This window comes from Crotalus tigris, unplaced genomic scaffold, assembly GCF_016545835.1.
Source record: "Crotalus tigris isolate CLP2741 ecotype Arizona unplaced genomic scaffold, ASM1654583v1 scf7180000017666.379230911805:20528666, whole genome shotgun sequence".
Taxonomy (NCBI): domain Eukaryota; kingdom Metazoa; phylum Chordata; class Lepidosauria; order Squamata; family Viperidae; genus Crotalus; species Crotalus tigris.
Window position 1 is genome coordinate 14,191,958 of NW_024096552.1, and position 18,915 is coordinate 14,210,872.

General features: G+C 36.5%; 1 protein-coding gene across 3 annotated transcripts in view; it reads left to right on the plus strand.

Annotated features, from left to right (window-relative positions):
• The window catches only part of VPS41 (VPS41 subunit of HOPS complex), a 169,907-nt gene extending 152,089 nt beyond the window's left edge, over positions 1 to 17,818 (plus strand). For 2 of the 3 annotated variants that reach the window (XM_039336738.1, XM_039336740.1), the window contains exons 26-29: positions 5,310 to 5,409; positions 11,999 to 12,043; positions 13,512 to 13,591; positions 16,696 to 16,776. In XM_039336738.1, the coding sequence (XP_039192672.1) occupies positions 5,310 to 5,409; positions 11,999 to 12,043; positions 13,512 to 13,591; positions 16,696 to 16,776 (306 nt within the window). Of the gene's footprint in view, positions 1 to 5,309; positions 5,410 to 11,998; positions 12,044 to 13,511; positions 13,592 to 16,695 lie in introns of all 3 variants that reach the window. The other variant, XM_039336737.1, reaches the window with a different exon arrangement.
• Positions 17,819 to 18,915: the final 1,097 nt, after the last annotated feature.

The window sequence follows — 18,915 nt, forward strand, 5'->3', positions numbered from 1 at the left end:
TCCCGAAGGGGGACCCTATGGACTTAAAACCCCAAGGGAGGCTACCAGAATCAAGAATAGAAAAAGCATCCATAGGAGAGGAAAAAAGATTAACAGAAATACCAGAGGAATATAGGGACCTTGCTGAAGTCTTCAGTGAGGAGAGGGCGAATGAGCTTCCCCCCCACCGACCCACAGACTGTACCATTGAATTCAAGCCTGGGGCAAAACTCCCGAAGCCCAGATTATACTCCATGAGCCCAAAGGAGAAGGAGGAAATGGAAAGATTTAAAAAAAAAAACCTGGAGAGAGGTTTCATTGAGCCAGCCAAGCCTAAAGTGGCTGCCCCGGTCCTTTTTAGAGAGAAGAAGGATGGCTCTTTACATTTATGCGTGGATTATAGGGCCCTGAATACAATCAGTGAAAGCAACCTATACCCTCTGCCCCTCATGAAAGACATGCTGTCACACCTATCGAAAGGGAAAATTTTTTCTAAACTAGACTTAAGGGAAGCTTACTATCGAGTGAGAATCAAGGAAGGGGACGAATGGAAGACTGCATTTAACTGCCCCATGGGATGCTATCAATTCAAAGTCTTGCCATTTGGATTACAAGGGGGCCCTGCAGTCTTTATGCAATTAATCAATGACGTTCTAAGGGAGCACCTGTTTAAGGGGGTCCTTGTTTACTTGGACGACATTCTTATCTTTACCGAAACAAAAGAAGAACATGTCAACCTTGTCAGAGCGGTTTTAAAGAAGCTGCGAGCCGCTCACCTATATGCCAAACTCTCAAAATGCGAATTCCACCAGGAAAGGATAGACTACCTAGGCTATCGCATATCCCCACAGGGCATTGAAATGGACCCAGAGAAGGTCAAAGCAGTATTAGATTGGGCACCACCCCGCACAAGAAAGCAACTACAAGTTTCCTGGGCTTTGCAAACTTTTACCGCCAATTCATCCCCTCATTTGCCCAGATAGCCTTGCCCCTCACTAACTTACTAAAAACGAAGGGAGCATCCTCAGTAAAACCTAGCCAGCCACTAACATGGACAATGGAGTGCCAAGCAGCGTTTGAGAGACTAAAGAGACTTTTTTCTGCCGAACCAATACTAAGGCACCCAGACATGGACAAGCCCTTCGTAATACAGGCAGATGCAAGTGATGTGGCAGTGGGGGCTGTGCTATTACAAGAAAATGATGATGCAGTATTGCAACCCTGTGCATATACATCCAAGAAACTCACGGAAACAGAACAGCGCTGGCCCGTATGGGAGAAGGAGGCTTATGGGATACGTTGGGCATTACTCACGTGGCGACAGTTCCTGGAAGGCAACAAAATCCCCTTCCAGGTGTGGACTGATCACAAAAATTTAGAAGCCCTGAAAACTTCCAGGAAACTCAATCCCAAACAAGCCCGCTGGTCCCAGCATTTTCACCAATTCCAATTTAAGCTCAAACATTTACCAGGAAGAAAGAACTTCCTGGCAGATGCTCTATCTCGCATGCCCCAATATAACAGCGCACGAACCACAGACTCTAGACCAATAATGGCAGAGTCACAACTGGCAGCACCAGTAACCACAAGAACCCAAGCCAAATTAAAACCACAACTGGACAGCCAAACTGGAATTGAATTCAGAAAAAGTTTGGAAACAGATGATTGGTTCCAGAAAAACAAAAATGTGTGCACAATGAAAGACGGGTTGCCTTGGATAGGGGAAAAGTTATATATACCAACAACTCAAAGAGTAACTTTCATGCACCTTTGCCATGACACAAAATCAGCAGGGCATTTTGGATTTGTAAAAACTTTACATTTAATTAAACGGCAATTTTGGTGGCCATCCATGAAAAAGGACATTGAAAGTTATATAACCAGTTGTCCAAAATGTGCCACGGCAAAGAGGTTGCAAGGGAAAGTGCCAGGACTATTGCAAACAGTGGCAAGTCCCTCAGCCCCCTGGAGAGAAATAGCCATGGATTTTATAGTGGAATTGCCAGAAAGCAATGGGAATACTGTGGTCTGGACGGTCACGGACTTGTTTTCCAAACAGGTGCACTTTATCCCTTGCCAAAAGATTCCCACTGCAAAAGCCTTAGCAAAACTTTTCATCCAACACATTTACAGATTGCATGGGGCACCCCAACGCATCATCTCTGACAGGGGGGTGCAATTTACGTCTGCATTTTGGAAGGAATTTTTATCCCTCTTAGGAACCACTCAGGGACTGACATCTAGCCACCACCCTCAAGGAAATGGGGGGGCTGAAAAAATGAACTCAGTACTTAAGCAATATTTAAGATGTTTTCTTAGTTTCCAGCAGACCGAGTGGGCGGACTTACTCCCCTTTGCAGAAGTTGCCTACAATAATGCAGTCCACTCCAGCACAGGTTACACTCCTTTTCAAATAGCCACCGGTCAAAGTTTCAACCCCATGCCAGAATTAACCCCAAACGAACCAACGATCCCCTCGCTGAAAGAATGGATGGAAAAATTACAAAACACCTGGCCAATAGTCAGAAAAGCACTAGATGAAGCTAGGCAGGCTTACAAAACACAAGCCGATAAAAAAAGGGTTGAGCCTACACCATTCATTATAGGAGAGATGGTGTACTTATCTACAAAATACCTAAAGTCCCTACAGCCCTGTAAAAAACTTGGACCAAAATACATAGGACCTTTTCCAATTAAAAGAATCATAAATCCAGTAACAGTAGAATTAGAGTTACCCAAAAATCTCAGGCAAATACACCCAATTTTTCATTGCAGCTTGCTGAAAAGAGAGCATCAGTCACCTCTACGGCCAAAAATCCCCCCCCCACCACCTCCAATCATGGTGGAGGGTGAACAACACTTCGAAATAAAGGAAGTCCTTGACTCTAGGAGATATCATGGAGCAACTCAGTACCTAGTTGCCTGGAAACACCTCCCTCCCTCACAAAATGAGTGGGTCCATAAACGTCATGTCAGAGCCCCGAAGCTATTGAAGAAGTTTCACACAGAGTATCCTAACAAGCCTGACTAAATTTTATACTTGTGTTTTCTTTCAGGTGGATCTCTCTTATTGTTAAGAGGGGCCGGATGTCAGAATCCAATTATATTTCATCTTTAAATTATCAAATATAGAAACTCCCAATTCTGCCTTCTCTGGATTCTGCCATAAGAGGGAGAGAAGGGGGAGAACAAAGGGGCTTTATGGCCCTCATTTCCTTCTTTACACTTCAAAGAGCTGAATGCTGAATGTGTGTTTATTGTAACCTCGAAGCGTTAACATACCAAAGGAGGGAAGTTGCCTTTCATGTAGTTATCTGAAGTCTCCATCCAGACGGAAGAAAGAAGAAAGGGAGTGGAATTGTGATACTTGAAACTATCACTGGAAGGGGGGTTGATTGGGTGGGACTACTGGGGAACCCCTTAAAACCTTGAATGGGAGAGCTTGGACCCCAACTCCTGTCTAGCATGCCTGCAACCATTTTCTCTTAATAAAGGATTCCTGTTGGAAGAATTATTCCAAGAGTTCTGTCTTCTTAAGATGCAAAGTGGGGTGGGTCCTTACAATTACTCCTCGCTGTTCTGAAATCATTTTCTGAATTTTCAGGAAATACCATTAAAATTGCTTTTAATGACTGCAAGCAATATTAGAGTGGAGGAAACAAAGTGCATTACTCTGTTTCCCACTGTTCTCATAGGTGCATGAAGCTTTTCACATTTAAAATTATTAAATACGTTACAAAATATTGTATGAGAAAATCAATGAAACATTCTTACTTAGATAGTTTAAGTCTCCTATTCTCTGGGTCTGGCCAAATGGAGCAAAGGACTGAATACCAAATTGGCGGGTTCCTTTTTAGAATAGGCTTGTAAAGATTAGCTTAGTGCAGCAGTTCCCAACCTTTTCTGCCCCTAGAATGCTTCTGATATATTCTCGTACTTACAAAAGTTGGAAATAACAACAACGAATTATGCATATACACTATAATTTTGAAATTTCTAAACCCCAGTTTTTGCATGCCCTGGAATATCATCTTGCATCCCCAGGGGGTGGAAGCACCCCCAGTTGGGAACCCCTGGCCCATAGAAATCTTTTCATTGTTTAGCATATGATTGTAGTTTTGTGTAATGGGAAAAATGGTTTTATTGTCATTGGGAGGTAACTTTCCTTGTGAAAACTTGTTTTATTAGTTCATCCAGAGAATTCATTCATTGGGTACTGCTGAAGCAATTTATCTGATATTTGTTTTTCTGGGGGGGGAAAGTCACTGCAGCTTTTTCACATTTTTACATCTCATTTGCTAATAGTGAACATATTTTACATCCCTTTGAAATCAGGAGCAAATTGCTCAGATTATTGATCTTGATCTGAACCATTGATATTCTCAGATTATCACAAGATATTTCAGCCCCTCAAGACATAAAAAAACAGCCACTGCAGTACAAAATAATAAAAATGATGCAGCACAAAGCATGAGACACATTTCTTTTTAAAAAATGATCATTTTTTGTGATTGGCATAACAGTACTACTGATCTTTTGAAATCAATAATGAAAAAACAAACTGCAGTATTTGCTGTTATTATATATGGCTTGACTCTCTAGATTTATGAAATGAAGAGCTATATATAAAATTCACATTTTGTCCTTTTTTTCTAAATTTTATTGTTCAGTTTTCATATCCTATTTTTCAACAACTTTTGTGAAATTGTAATGCATTTATTAGATGGGAGAAAAATCTGACTCTAGATTGACTAAATAAAGCCTGCTGCTTCACAGGATTCAGCTGGGTGAAATGACTAATACAGAGTCTCCTTCCACAATAACACAATGTACGGAGAAAAGTGGAGAAAACTCCAAATGAACATCCTGTTTTTTAATAGACTTGTATTTGCCTTCTGACTTCATCCTAATTCTATGTTTCTTAAATTTGACAACTTTAAGCTAAGTTGTCCAGAACTTCCAGAATTCCCAGCATAATGGCTATGGAATTCTAGAATCTGAAATCTAGATATCTTAAACTTACCAAGATGAATAAATATTGTCTTAGCACCTTATACTACATTCTTTCTTGATTCAATGCAGTGTTATAACAATAAATAAAAAATATTTGTAAAAACCAAAGAAATGAAAAATTGTACCAATCTAATTTAAAATTGATTGAGCAACTCTTTGTTTATCACACATACTTAACATCGGAAATGTTTAATTTTAAATATTCCTTTTTTAAACCTCCAGAAGTCATTAATTTTGGTGAAAATATTTAGACTTAGTAATAAAATTAGAAAGGCTGCTAACAAATTATCATACAATTGTGTTTTTGTTTTTTCTAGATTTTGCTTCGGGAAGGATGCAAGAAGATTCTTGTGGCTGATTCTCTTTCATTGCTGAAAAAGATGCACCGAACACAAATGCGTGGAGTACTTGTGGATGGTAAGTTCCATAAATTGTTGCAAAATACTGAAATATAAACCTATCTCTGAGCTCTCTGAGCACCTAAATATTTTCTTCTGTTAAAACCTACCCTGGCAGTGGAACAGTTTTACCTCTAATTTTATTTCAGTGATGTATACTTCTAAATAATAGATTTAAGAGATGAGTTTTATACTTGCTATAACAATAGTTGAGCACATGATTTCTCAATTGTATTATTTAGTCTACAAAATACAGTAGTTCATGAGATATTTAGAGGTACTGAATATATATTAATATTTTCATTGATATCAGAACCTATTTTTCTTGACTTTCGGTGGTTCCAGCGATGACGAATGGCGGCGTTTTACAAAGCCGCCCGTTCCTGTTCCGTGTAAAAGCCACGGGACTTTGACAATCAGCTGTCCCGCGGCTTGAATCTCCTCCCTGGGAAAAAGGGAGGAGGAGAGCTCTCAGGTAGAGGTAAGAGCTCCCCTGGATCCCTGTTATTTTGGGGATCGGAGGGTAGAGCTCCCTCGGAGCCTGAGCAACTCCGCGTTCCAGGGAGACTTCATTCCGAAGCTTTTGGGATGAAGCAAGTTGCCGCTTCCACATCTGCTTTTTTTTCCAGCTGCTTGTGAGTATTTGAAAGCAGACGGAGCAGACCAGGAGAGACTGTGCTCAAGTTTGATGGTGCCTTTAACCTCAGCAAGTTTCCTCTTCCTCTTCTTTTGTTCACTTTCCCTTTAGAAGAAAGGGAAAGTGAAAAGTAAAATGGCGATCGTCTTTCTTGCCTGATTTGCATTACAAAGTAAAACCTGGACACAGATTAACTCTTTAAACACAGAAGTAAGAATTTGGCTTTTATTCTTTCTTCTCTTCTCTTCTCTGTTTTTTTTTTTTCTAAGAATATTTAAAAGAACTGTGAATTTTTTTTTTCAATAAGAATTTTTCTTCTTGGAATTTAAGAAAATGGCTTCAAAACATCTGCCTCCCACCCCTAAGGTTCCTATTTCTTCTCCAATGCCTCAGCCTGCATCTCAGAAACCAAAATCACCTCCACCTTCTCCTCCTCCTCCTGCAATTTCTCTTAATGATTTACAAGGATGCTTTAAAACAGCATGCCTTGGATATTAAGGAGGAGGTAAAAGATCTTATAATTGCAGAGAGGGCTAATACAGAAGAATTATTGGAGAAAAAGAACAAACAAGTAAGAGACCATATACTTCTGGCCTTTCAGGGCTTAGCCCTGCACATAGAGAGGATTGATGACCAGATGGAAAAGATTACTGAAAATGCAGCTAGGATGGAATTTAGAATGCAGGAGGTAGAGAACAAGATAGAAATTACACAGGATGAACAAATCATTTCACAATACAGGGAGATGGAACATTGCGTATCAGAGGCCTGAGAGAGAACCCTCAGGAGGACTTAAAGATGCTTATTGTGAAAGATATTGCTCCTAATATTGGCTGGCGGCCTGAAATAATTGAGAATGAGATAGAAAAAATTTTTAGAGTTAATTCACGGGTTGCTAGACAGAGAAATTTACCAAGAGATGTGGTTATTTATTTTTCCAGAAGATCTATTCGTAATGAAATTATACAGGCTTTTTACAAACAAAAGTTTCAAATTGCTGATCAAGATGTGATAATTTTAAAAGAGATACCTCCAAAAATTTTAAGAGCCAGAAAAGATTTTACTTTCTTGTCTGATGAGTTAAAACATCGTCAAATTCAGTTCAGATGGGAGATTCCAAGAGGAATAATAGTAAATTATGAAGGGATACGTCCCAGATTAACTACTGTTTCCAAAGCAAGAGATTTTTACCAGTCTATCTTAAAAGTAAGATTGTCACCACCCCCACAAATAAGGATAACGGAAGAGCCTCTTATGGCAGGAGCCTCATCAATGATGGTTATGGAACAAGCTGCACAGAATTCTGACATAAAAGAGCAAAGGATGACACGAGCTGCCCATAAACGTAAAGAAAAAGAGCAGTTGCAGAAGAGTGGTGAAAGCTTGGTTGTTACAGAGCCTGTGGGAGGGGCAAGACCAAAAAGATCTTCGACAGCAGATCTGCAGGCTATGCTCCAGAGGCTCCAGGCCGGTGGAGATGGTCAGGTTTCTGACCTGGAATGTTAATGGCTTAAATGTGCCACAGAAACGAAGAAAGATTTTCCATTTTTTGAAACAACATAATAATGATTTGATATGTTTGCAGGAGACTCATATAACTTTAAAGGATTCCAAATTTTTGATGAATTCCCGTCTGGGCTCACATTTTATTGCTCCAGCCCCTGGGAAAAAAGGGGGAGTGGTAATTTATGTGAAGAAAACTTTTTCAGCTAAACTAATTGAGGCTGATTCTGAAGGAAGATATCTTTTTGTGGAATTATCATTACAAGGCCGAAAAGTTCTTATTGTTGGACTATATGCTCCCAATCCACAACAGAAACAATTTTATAAATTGCTGCATGGCAAGATATTTCAGTTGGATTATAAATCGGTAATTTTGATGGGTGACTGGAATGGACAAAAGAAGTTCCTCTAAAACTTTTATTCAAACTAAACTACCTATGACCTTTTTTGACTTGAAGGAAGAATTGGAGCTTATTGATATTTGGCGAGAAAGAAACACAAGTGACAGACACTTTACTTTTTATTCTGATAGACACCAGTCATTTTCAAGGATTGATTTTTTTTTATTACTAGTGACTTCCTCCCTAGAGTGAGGAAGGTGAAAATTTTTCCCAGAACATTGTCAGATCATAGTCCTGTGTGGATGGAGTTATATTCGGAAGATGGGAATAGAAGATCTTGGAGGCTGAATGAGAACCTATTTAATCGGGAGGAGTTTGTACAAAAGTGTAAAGAACATTTAAAGGACTTTTTTGCTATAAATATGAATAAGGGGACATCGATGTCTATGGTGTGGGATGCTAGTAAAGCATATATGAGGGGAATTCTGATTCAATTGAATAAAGTTTTTAGGGAAAAAGGGTTACAAAGACGTAGAGAAATAGAAGAAGAGATCAAATCAAAAGAACAAGAGTTGGTTCTTAACCCTACTGATAATAATTTAAAGGTATCCATAAAGATGCTTAAGGAACAATTTAATATGTTAATGGCAGATCAGGTGGCTACCAATTTGTCGTATATGAGACATAATACTTTTTACAATGCAAATAAGCCTGGGAGGTGGTTGGCTTATCAGTTACGAAAGAAACAGAAAGCTAGAATCATAGAGAAAGTAAAATATAAAGGTACTGAGGTCTTTCAGCAAAATCTGATTAGAAAAAGCTTTTTGGACTTTTACACAAAATTATATTCAAGTGATAATATAAGGGGTTTGGATATAGATAAATATTTACAATCAGTACATTTTCCTAGACTTTCAGAGGAACAACAAAATGGGATGAATAGTTTAATTACTGTGGAGGAAATTGGTTTAGCTATTAAGCAGTTAAAGGTTGGAAAGTCTCCTGGAACAGATGGACTGACTTCTAGGTATTATAAGATTTTATCTGAAGAAATGATAGAGCCATTAAAGGAACTCTTTAATAGTATTTTGTTGGGTATGCAAGTTCCTCCTTCTTGGAAAAGAGCTTTTATATCACTGATTCCGAAGGAAGATCAGGATCTTACAGAGCCTAAGAATTATAGGCCAATTTCATTATTGAATGTTGATTATAAGATTTTTACAAAAATTTTGGCAAATAGACTAATGCAGGTAATGAAAGACTTGATTCATAGTGATCAAGCAGGATTTATAACAGGGAGATACATGAAACATAATGTTAGACAAATTATTAATTTAATTGAGGACCTGGATAAGAATAATCAGATTCCTGTGGCTTTTATCTTTTTGGACGCTGAAAAAGCTTTTGATCAATTGGACTGGCAATTTTTATTCTCTTTGGTAGAGAAAATGAATTTTGGGGATAATTTCTTACATGCACTTAAAGCTATATATCAGCAGCAATCTGCACAAATTGTTGTAAATGGGGGATTGACTGAGAATTTTAATATTCAAAAAGGGACAAGACAAGGATGTCCATTATCCCCATTGTTATTTGTTTTAACATTGGATATTTTATTGATTCAGATTCGGGAATCAAAGTTAATTAAGGGTGTAAAGATAAGGAAGAATGAGTATAAATTGCGGGCATTTGCGGATGATTTGGTTTTAATTTTGGAACAACCGAATCGGGCGATTGATGGTTTATTAGAACTTATAACACAGTATGGGAATGTTTCTGGTTTTAAAGTTAATAATTATAAGACTAAGATATTATCTAAGAATATGTCAGTTAAAGATAGGGAAATTTTGATTAAAGCCACAGGTTTTCAGATGGTAAAAAAGGTTAAATATTTGGGAGTATATCTAACTGCTTCAAATGGAAAATTGTATAAGAACAATTATGAACCACTATGGGCAAAAGTCCAAAAGGATTTAAGAGATTGGAAAAAATTGCAATTGTCATTGTTGGGGAGAATTTCAGCCGTAAAAATGAATGTTCTACCAAAGTTTCTTTTTTTGTTTCAGATGATACCTATTCTTTAAAAAGAGGCAAATTTGGAGGAATGGCAAAAGGGTATCAATAATTTTATATGGGCCAGGAAGAAACCAAGGGTTAAATTTAAGATATTACAGGATGCTCGAGAAAGAGGGGGACTTAAGGCACCTAATTTGAAATTATATTATGATGCAGCCGCCCTAACTTGGTTAAGTGATTGGCTTAATTTAACAAATATGGATATTCTTTTTTTGGAAGGTTGGGATTTAATATATGGTTGGCATGCATATTTAATTTTTAATAAGAAAGTTGATCGGACTTTTAAATCACATATTTTGAGGAATGCCTTACTTCGTGTTTGGAAGAAGTATTATTATAGATTAAATTATAAAATACCTATCTGGGGGATTCCCAGACATGCAATTGAGGGAACTTCTAAGGGGACAAATTTTGACAAAATCTCGTATAAAGAATTGTTAATTCGCTCTGGTTCGAATTGGCATTTGAAATCCTTAGATGTACCAAGGCAGCAAAATATTCTACAGTCATGGTTTCAATATTTACAAATAATGGATAGATGGACTGTAGACAAGAAAGAGGGAATAACACTAGAAGATAGACAATTGGTTATTCAGATTAAAAACCAAAGTCTGGCTCATATAAAAAGAATATATAATGTTTTATTAGAGTTAGATTCGGAAACAGAATTGATTAAAGACTGTATGATTAAATGGGCTCAGAATATACAGGAGCCAATCTCATTGGATTTATGGGAGATAATTTGGATAAGAAATGTTAAATTCACACAAGCTCAAAATTTGAGAGAAAATTTTTATAAAATGTTCTATAGATGGCACTTAGATCCTAAAAAATTATCTTGTATGTACTCCAATATACAGCCCAAATGTTGGAGATGTGGCAATAATGATGTGACATACTTTCATATTTGGTGGAATTGTAAAAAAGTAAAGGCTTTTTGGATTATGATTTGGTGGAACATTCAAAAGATTTTTAGAAAAAAGATAAAGTTTACTCCTCAACTATTTTTACTTGGTATTTTTGTTGACTTAAATGAAAAAGAAACTACTTTGATGTTGAATTTATTAACTGCAGCAAGGTTACTAGTAGGTTTATATTGGAAGAAAGATTCCTTGCCTACTTTAGAAGAATGGATATTTAAAGTATCTAGTTTTGCAGAAATGGCAAAAATTTCTGCTTATTTAAAGGATCATACACAAGAAAGATATATTATTGTATGGGGAAGGTGGATAGATTATATTCAGAAAAAGTATGGAATTAAAAAGTTTCATTTATTTTATGAATGAATTTTAAATATTATAGAGAATTGTTTTATAGGTTATGGAGTTAAAGGTGAATTATGATATTTTTTATCTTTTTTTTCTTTTTTTTTCTTTTTTTCTTAATTATTATAATTTTTTTTCATTATTAACCCTGTATTCTGCTCTGGGAAGTGAAGGGGGAGGGGGGTTGGGGGTGGGAGGGAGGGCAAGGGTTTTTTTTTCTATTTTAAAATTTTATTGTATTTTTATAAATGATTGTATGTTCAAAAAATAAAAAATTTTCAATAAAAAAAACATCTATTTTTCTTATACAACTTATCCTTGACATATAACAACAATTGAGCCAAAAATTGCTGTTGCTAAGCAAAACAATTGATAAGTGAGTTTTGTCCCATTTTATGATCTTTCTTGCCACAGTTGTTAAATGAATCATGCAGTTGTTTTAGCGAATGTGGCTTGCCCCATTACTTTGTTTGTTGGGAGCTGGCTGGGAAAGTAATAATTGATAATCACATGACCGTGGGACATTGTAACCATCATAAATGCATGCTAGTTGCCAAGCATCCAAATTTTAATCATGTGACCATGGAGATGCTGCAACAGTTGTAAGTGTAAAAAATGGTCATGTCATTTTTTCAATACTGTTCTGACTTCAAACGGTCACTAAACAAATGGTTGTAAGTCAACAACTATCTGTAGTTAAAGATTTTCTCAACTTTGAGAATTACTGTTCAAAACAGAAACCAATATATTATATTAATCTTTGTATTTCATTATCTTTTCTTACAGAGGAAAATATCTGTGAAATATGCCTTTCTCCTATACTGCCTACAGGTAGAAATATATGCTTTACATTCACTATACATGTTCTGTAGAGAACAAATGGAATCTGTTTAGAATATCAGGTTGCTGTAATGTTAGTTGTTATAAATGTTATTTTAGTGCCTTGCTAGTAGACCTAGTCATGTCGTCTGTTCTTTTCCCTTTGTATTCTTTCCCACATGAATTCAAACAAAAATGTTGAGTAATCTAAGACAAGAGCTAAATTTGACCCTTTATAATGTCATTGGAACCTTTTCTAATACTTGCTTAAAATAAATGGTATTGATTCAAGTGATATATAAACCAAACTCCTTTTACCAATTTTGCAGAATTGAGAAATCGGTACACTTCAGTTCCAAATATGAAAAAAGTATCCTAGCCTTGTAGCCTGTGGTTCTCCAAAATTCATAATTGTAGTCTCCATTATCAAAACATTGCCTCCCAGATTTAAAGTGATAGTCCAATTATCTTTGCTTCCTTCAAAAAAAATTAGGCTACACTATTTTATATGGTAAAGAAATACAATTTACAATATGACAGTGCAATGTCACAGTCCATTAACAAATTAATTACTATGTAATCAAATTGAGAAGCTATATAAAATTAAGTAGAAAAAGAAATAATAACTGGTTTTGAATTTTACTGCTATATTTCAAGAGGCCATAATAATCCATTTTATGGACAGAGATCTCAGAGTAGGAAATTTTACTAATGTGTCGCATCTAGTTTCTTTCTTACAATGTATGTTCATCTTAGAAGTAGATGTTTACTTGCTTCCATCGATAAATATGACTTTCAAGAACAAAAATAATCTAATATCTCTTCCTGATCAATATTATTTTACCTCCAAGTGCCAACAATGGAATCACAATATTATAAGACACTTTCATCAGATAGTTTAAGGAATGTTTTAAAAAGAATGGAATGTCTTAATACAGATTTTTGGGAAGTAAGGAGTATTTGGATTTGTAAGGAGGAATTAGAGAGTCAGTATGGTATGCTGGTTAAAGGCACCAGGCTAGAAATTAGGAAAGTGGCATGAGGCCAGGTAGTTGATTTTATGCCATTCAAAAATCCTAGGAAGCAGGCAATGGGACACCACTTCTGAAAATGCTACTTAAAAAAATTGCATGGACATGTAAATAATCATCAGTAGTTAGGATTGACTCAAAGATGCAGTCACAATCACACCAACATGTAAACAGAACATTAGAAGACAATCTTTCTTGGACAAAACTATAAAATAGTAGGAAATGTCTTGGTATTTCTAAGAATACCATTTCCACATAATGCTACATGGTTACAGGATATCTCCATGAACAAAACTCAGTTTGTCTAATTAATGAAAGAAATTTGAAAATGGTCATAAATATCTGTTCATTAACAAAGTGTAATATTTTATCACAGTACATACAATCTTTTGTAATTTATGTTACTTACATTAATGTACATCATGTATTTTTGTCTTTCCTCTTGCCAGATGCATCTAAATCTTTCAGTGTAATAGTATTTCATTGCAGGCATATGTTCCACAAAGAATGTTTTCCTGAACCTAACACAGTAAGTGATCCATTTAATCTCTTCGTATTCTGAACATTGTCCTAGTCCAGGGGTCTTCAAACTTGGCCCTTTTATGACTTGTGGACTTCAACTCCCAGAATTCCTCAGCCAGGCACGCTGGCTGAGGAATTCTGGGATTTGATGTCCACAAGTCATAAAAGGGCCAAGTTTGAAGACCCCTGTCCTAGTCAAAGGCAAAAGGACAAATGAAATATTTTTGCCAGCTATTGAGAAGAGCATGTGTTTTCTGGGGATAATAATATAGTAATTATTCTTATTTGGGTCTCTGCAGGACTTGCAAGTTACAGTATTAAGGTGATGCAAAATAATCTTTTCCCACCTCCATCTGTCTAATACAGTGTTTTTTAATAGTTGTATTACTCTATTAATCTAATTGTAACTCAGATAGTAAAGGGGAACGTTCACTTAGACTTCAACTAAAGGTTATTTTTATATTCTATTTAATGGGATGGGCACTTAAAAATCAAATTATCTAGTAAGATCCATATATTTTGATAGCCTTAGTAAAATCTACTAGTTTAATAATTGAATAATTAGGTGGCATTTTAATCTGTGAAAAAAATGATTGTTCCACAATAGGGTCAAAATACTTGTTGCATAATTTACCACTCAAAATGCATGTTGCAATACTGTACACATTTAACTGGGATTTTCAATCAGTTTAGTGACAATTTCTTCTGGGATAGAAAAGATTATATGAGAAGTCGTTTTCTAATTAATTCCTTGACTCACAGAAGCTATTTTTCCAGCTTATTCTTTGCAGTTAATAATAGGCAAAATATTAGAGTCCCCTTGTGGCGCAAAATCAATTTCATTTCTTAAGAACTGAAATAAATTTAGGTTCTGTTTCTCCCTATATTTAAGCATCATCTCAAAAATAAAAATGGAATATGTTCATGTGGTTTTAACCTTGCAATGTGGAAATTCAAGTTGAATGTTTTAAGATTACAGCTGCTACTCTATTAGTGGAGTCAATAAATTCACTTGTTTATATTTCATACACATTTATCCATTTAATTTTATATCTGCATTCTCAACCACTCTGGATAGTTCACAGATAAAACACATAGGACGTAAAATAATAGAATGATAAAAACATTCTGGCACAAACCAGACAACATCCAAAGCACCCACCCACATTTTGTAGACGGTGACCTCAATCACTAATGCCAAAGGCCTGGATACAAAACCAAGTCTTCAAGGCTCTCTGAAATACCAACAAGGTGGGAGCCAGATTTTAGAGGAATCTGATTCTAGAGGCCAGGAGCTGAAGCAGAGAAGATGTTCGGCTTCTGATAGATAATTGCTTAATTGAAGGAGTCCAGAGCACATCAGTCCTGTCACATTGAATCAGCCAGACAGATGCTATGGGAGACAAACAGTCCCTCCAGTAACCAGACTCTATGCCAATGATAGCGAACCTTATAGAGACTGAGTGCCCAAATTGCAACCCAAACCCACTTATTTATTGTCAGATGCCAGATGGGCATGGCCCACTGGGTGGGCTGTGGTGGTCATGGCAGATTGAGTGGATGTGGCCAAGGTGGGCATGGTCACTTCGTTGCTTGTGGGGGGTGGGCAGGGTTGGGGGAGATCCAGAGGGTCTCTGGCAGGTGGGGCGGTAGACAGGAGGCTCATCCTACGGGGTGAGGTGAGGCAGGGTAGGGGTGCCATTGCCATGGGGCAAGGCAAGGGCTCGGGTGGTTGCTGCCTGACACCATCGGCCCCCGCACATGAGGCCAGCGAGCGCATGGGGGCTGATGGTGTCCGTCAGCAGCCACAGCTTGCCAGCCCCTCGACCGGCATATTCTGGAGCTCCACAGCCCACCGCTGGCAGTTCAAAGAAGCCACTTCTGAGCTGAATGGCCAGTTGATGGCTGAGGAGGCGATGCAGTGGGTTGTGCCCGGGAAAAGGAGAGCATGCAAGACCAGGAAGGACGGAACGGGACGGGAGAGAGGGAAACTAGCCGTGCTGGGATGCATCCGGCCATGTGAGACCTCGGCAAGTTAGCAGGAGGCTGGTTGAAGAGAGATGGTTACCATCTCCCAGGCATGGCTCTGAGTGCCGCCTCTGGCCCGCATGCCATAGGTTTGTCACCACTGCCCTATGCCCTATAGGACTTTATTGGTAATAACTAGCACAGTGAATCGCACCTAGAAGCAAACTGAGAACCAGTGCAGCTCACAGATTAGGGTGTCACATTGGCATATATTGGCACATTTCATAAATATTGATTAATCTTGGGAAAGCATTTGATTAACCCCATGCACACAAAGGAAATCTGAATTTGTGCTTCTCAAGCAACTGTACAATCCATCATCCTTAAAGCAAACTGCTATCAAATATGGTTTCTAATTAATTCAAAGCCTCACTTTGTCCTCACTTAGCAAGCACAACTGAACCTGGAATCTTAGTCATAGGTCATTGCCATCATTAAGTGGGTCACTGACTTAGTTCTTTTAAGGTAGTCATAAAGTAAGTCACTGCTGCTGTTAAGCAAATCACATGGTTGTTAAAAGAATTCTACTCTCCCAAATGAACTTTTTTTTGCTGGAAATTGTTTAAAAAATATAAATTATTTAAAAAACATAAATAATATGTTTTTTGACTGCAGAACCTTGCAGCAGGTTGTAAATGCAAGCCAATTGCCAAGCATCTAAAAGGGATTGTGTGACCATGGGCTGGGAGGCTGTTATGCGGCAGCTGTAATTTTGAGGATGGGTCATATTAACTTTTTGTGGGCCTGTCGTAATTTTAGTCATTAAGAATGTGCCTATCTATATTAAAATATATATGTTATTAATCCCATGGAAACTTCAGCTATAAGGCAGAATATAAATTTCAATTTGAGCCATAGATTGTGTATATGAATTTTTACCTAAGAATGAATGTTATAATGATGTTCCACCCAAATTTTTTCTTTATTAAATAAAACTATAATCTCTTATTTCAATTCTGCTAATAAAAGGATGTTGTATTGCACTTTTTTTAAAAAAAAAGTCATAATCTTGTCAGATGTTTTGCTTTTATTTGCTGCAAAATATGCACTAATATCATAAAACCAATCCATTTTTATTTTCAGGAATCTTCATTACACTTCTGTAATATTTGCAGTGCTAAACACCGTGGACCAGGCAGCGCCATCTTGGAGATGAAAAAATAATCTTCTGTAGCATATCAAAAACATCTGTATGTGTATGTGACTGCTTTCATGTGGGACAAAAGAACAATGCTTCATATATATCTTGCTTTGTTTAACGATATGATAAGAAGACTTTTAATCTTACATCTCATTGATATGTCCTATACAAATTTGATGTCCTAAGAGCAAATGCAGGCTATTGTTACTGACTCAATATGGCTGCAGTTCAAATCAGTCACCTGTTTGGCAAAACCTATATTATATAACATAAGATAAATGTCTACAAGAAAATTTATAGTGTTGATACAGTATGACCACAAACTAAAACATGGTTTGCAGAATGCATTTTGAATGTATATTTATGAACAGGTTCAAACATTAGTCGCCATTTAGATCCTACTCATTTTTTTCTTCTAAGAATTCCAATTTTTGTTGATAGCAAGACAGTGTTAAGAATATTTAAATATGTTTTAAATATTTAAATATTCAAGTGATACTAGATGCAGGCAGGTGCTTCTAAAAAGCTTAAAGCCAAGATTTCTTCCTTTTGTCACTTGAAATAATCTAATCTTCAGAATTATATATTATACTTAAAGAGATAGACAAATTTACTTGTGCTATTACACACACACTTGGAATCCCTCAGGAATTCACAGAACTAATTTAGAAAACAACTGATCCTAATATCATTGACCATTGAAAATATGGGATGATGGAAATTATAATTTAAACTTCTAGAAGGACCTCAGCAGGAGGAGGCTGATCAAAAGTTGTATTACTTAGCCATGCTAGTTACCTTTTATGATTTTTTTCAAAATGAAAATGATGCTAAGCAGCTCTCACGAATAAACTTTTCCTCACCTCTGATTTTGAACTATCCAACTATATTAGTAATTTGTGGAAAAAAATAAACAAAAGAGCAGCTGCTGATCCTCTAGGTCTAGAACAATTCAAAAAATAATAAGAGGCTGGACAAAGTTATAGTAGAAGTGGATAACAGGCTGTTAAATGATATCCATGTATTTGTGTGTGAAATTTTGAATAAAGGCATGCTTTAAATTGATTTAAAGAATATAATTTGTAGTGCTTAGAATTTACCGTGGGTTGACAAAGAAAAAACCACGGGCCAAGAAAATCTGGAAATGACATTTTTCACAGTTTATACAATGTAGTAAGAAGGCAATTGAGCATGGAGCTATAAGGAGCTAATAATTGTTTTTTATATATACAAAATATGTTGAAGTTATTGAAATGATATATATGGGGAAAGGACCTAGTTCAGTGAGCAGGGAGATGCTTTAATGTAAAAGATCCTAATCTTTATTCTAATCAATCTGTAGCTGATGAAAAGAACTATAGGCACCAGGTTGATGAGTCACATCTAGTATAGAGCATCTTTCTAAGGTTTTATTTATTTTGTGGGTGTATTTTTCTTGTATGACCACAAATAATGCCTTGAATCCATTTGGTCCAAGTAGAACACTGAAATTAATGGGATGTCTCTCTGTATGAGAGTGGGTGAAGACAATATGGATATGCAATTGAGTACTGTGTTAGATTAAATGTGTATGGCACACAATCAGAAGATCTTTTGGGGTGTCAGGTGGTATGCAAAACATGGCCCATTTTAAATTTAAATATCCTATTTTAAATGGAGATTCCCCTATGCTCTTCAAAATTCAAAGTAACTGCTTTTGAATAGAAAATGGGTAGTTTTGAGCATTCTGGAAGTATTTCAGGTATGGAGCGAGAACATAGGTTGCTGGGTGTGGCTAATGGTAGAAGGTATTAAAAAAGTGATTGAAGTATTGCTAATCTATTGTTCACTACTGTTAAAGTGTTTCCAAATCTTGTTTAGTTTTTTCTTGGGCTTGTATAGCACTCCAATTTTCAAATAACTTCAAGAAGCTTACAATCCTATAAATGATATTAAAGCAACAACATTTAATAACAATAGATAATATATAACCAACTAATTTTAATTTTTTAAGTTAATTCTCATTTGTGGCAGTTATGTTCTATAAAATTGCCACAAACCCTGGACTAATTAATACAGCACTAAACCTCAAATGGAACATGCAGTTTGGGTGACTCAGTTTTTCCATTACTCTGTAAATAGCTAATAATGACCATGAAAATACTGCAAATATGGATATTTGA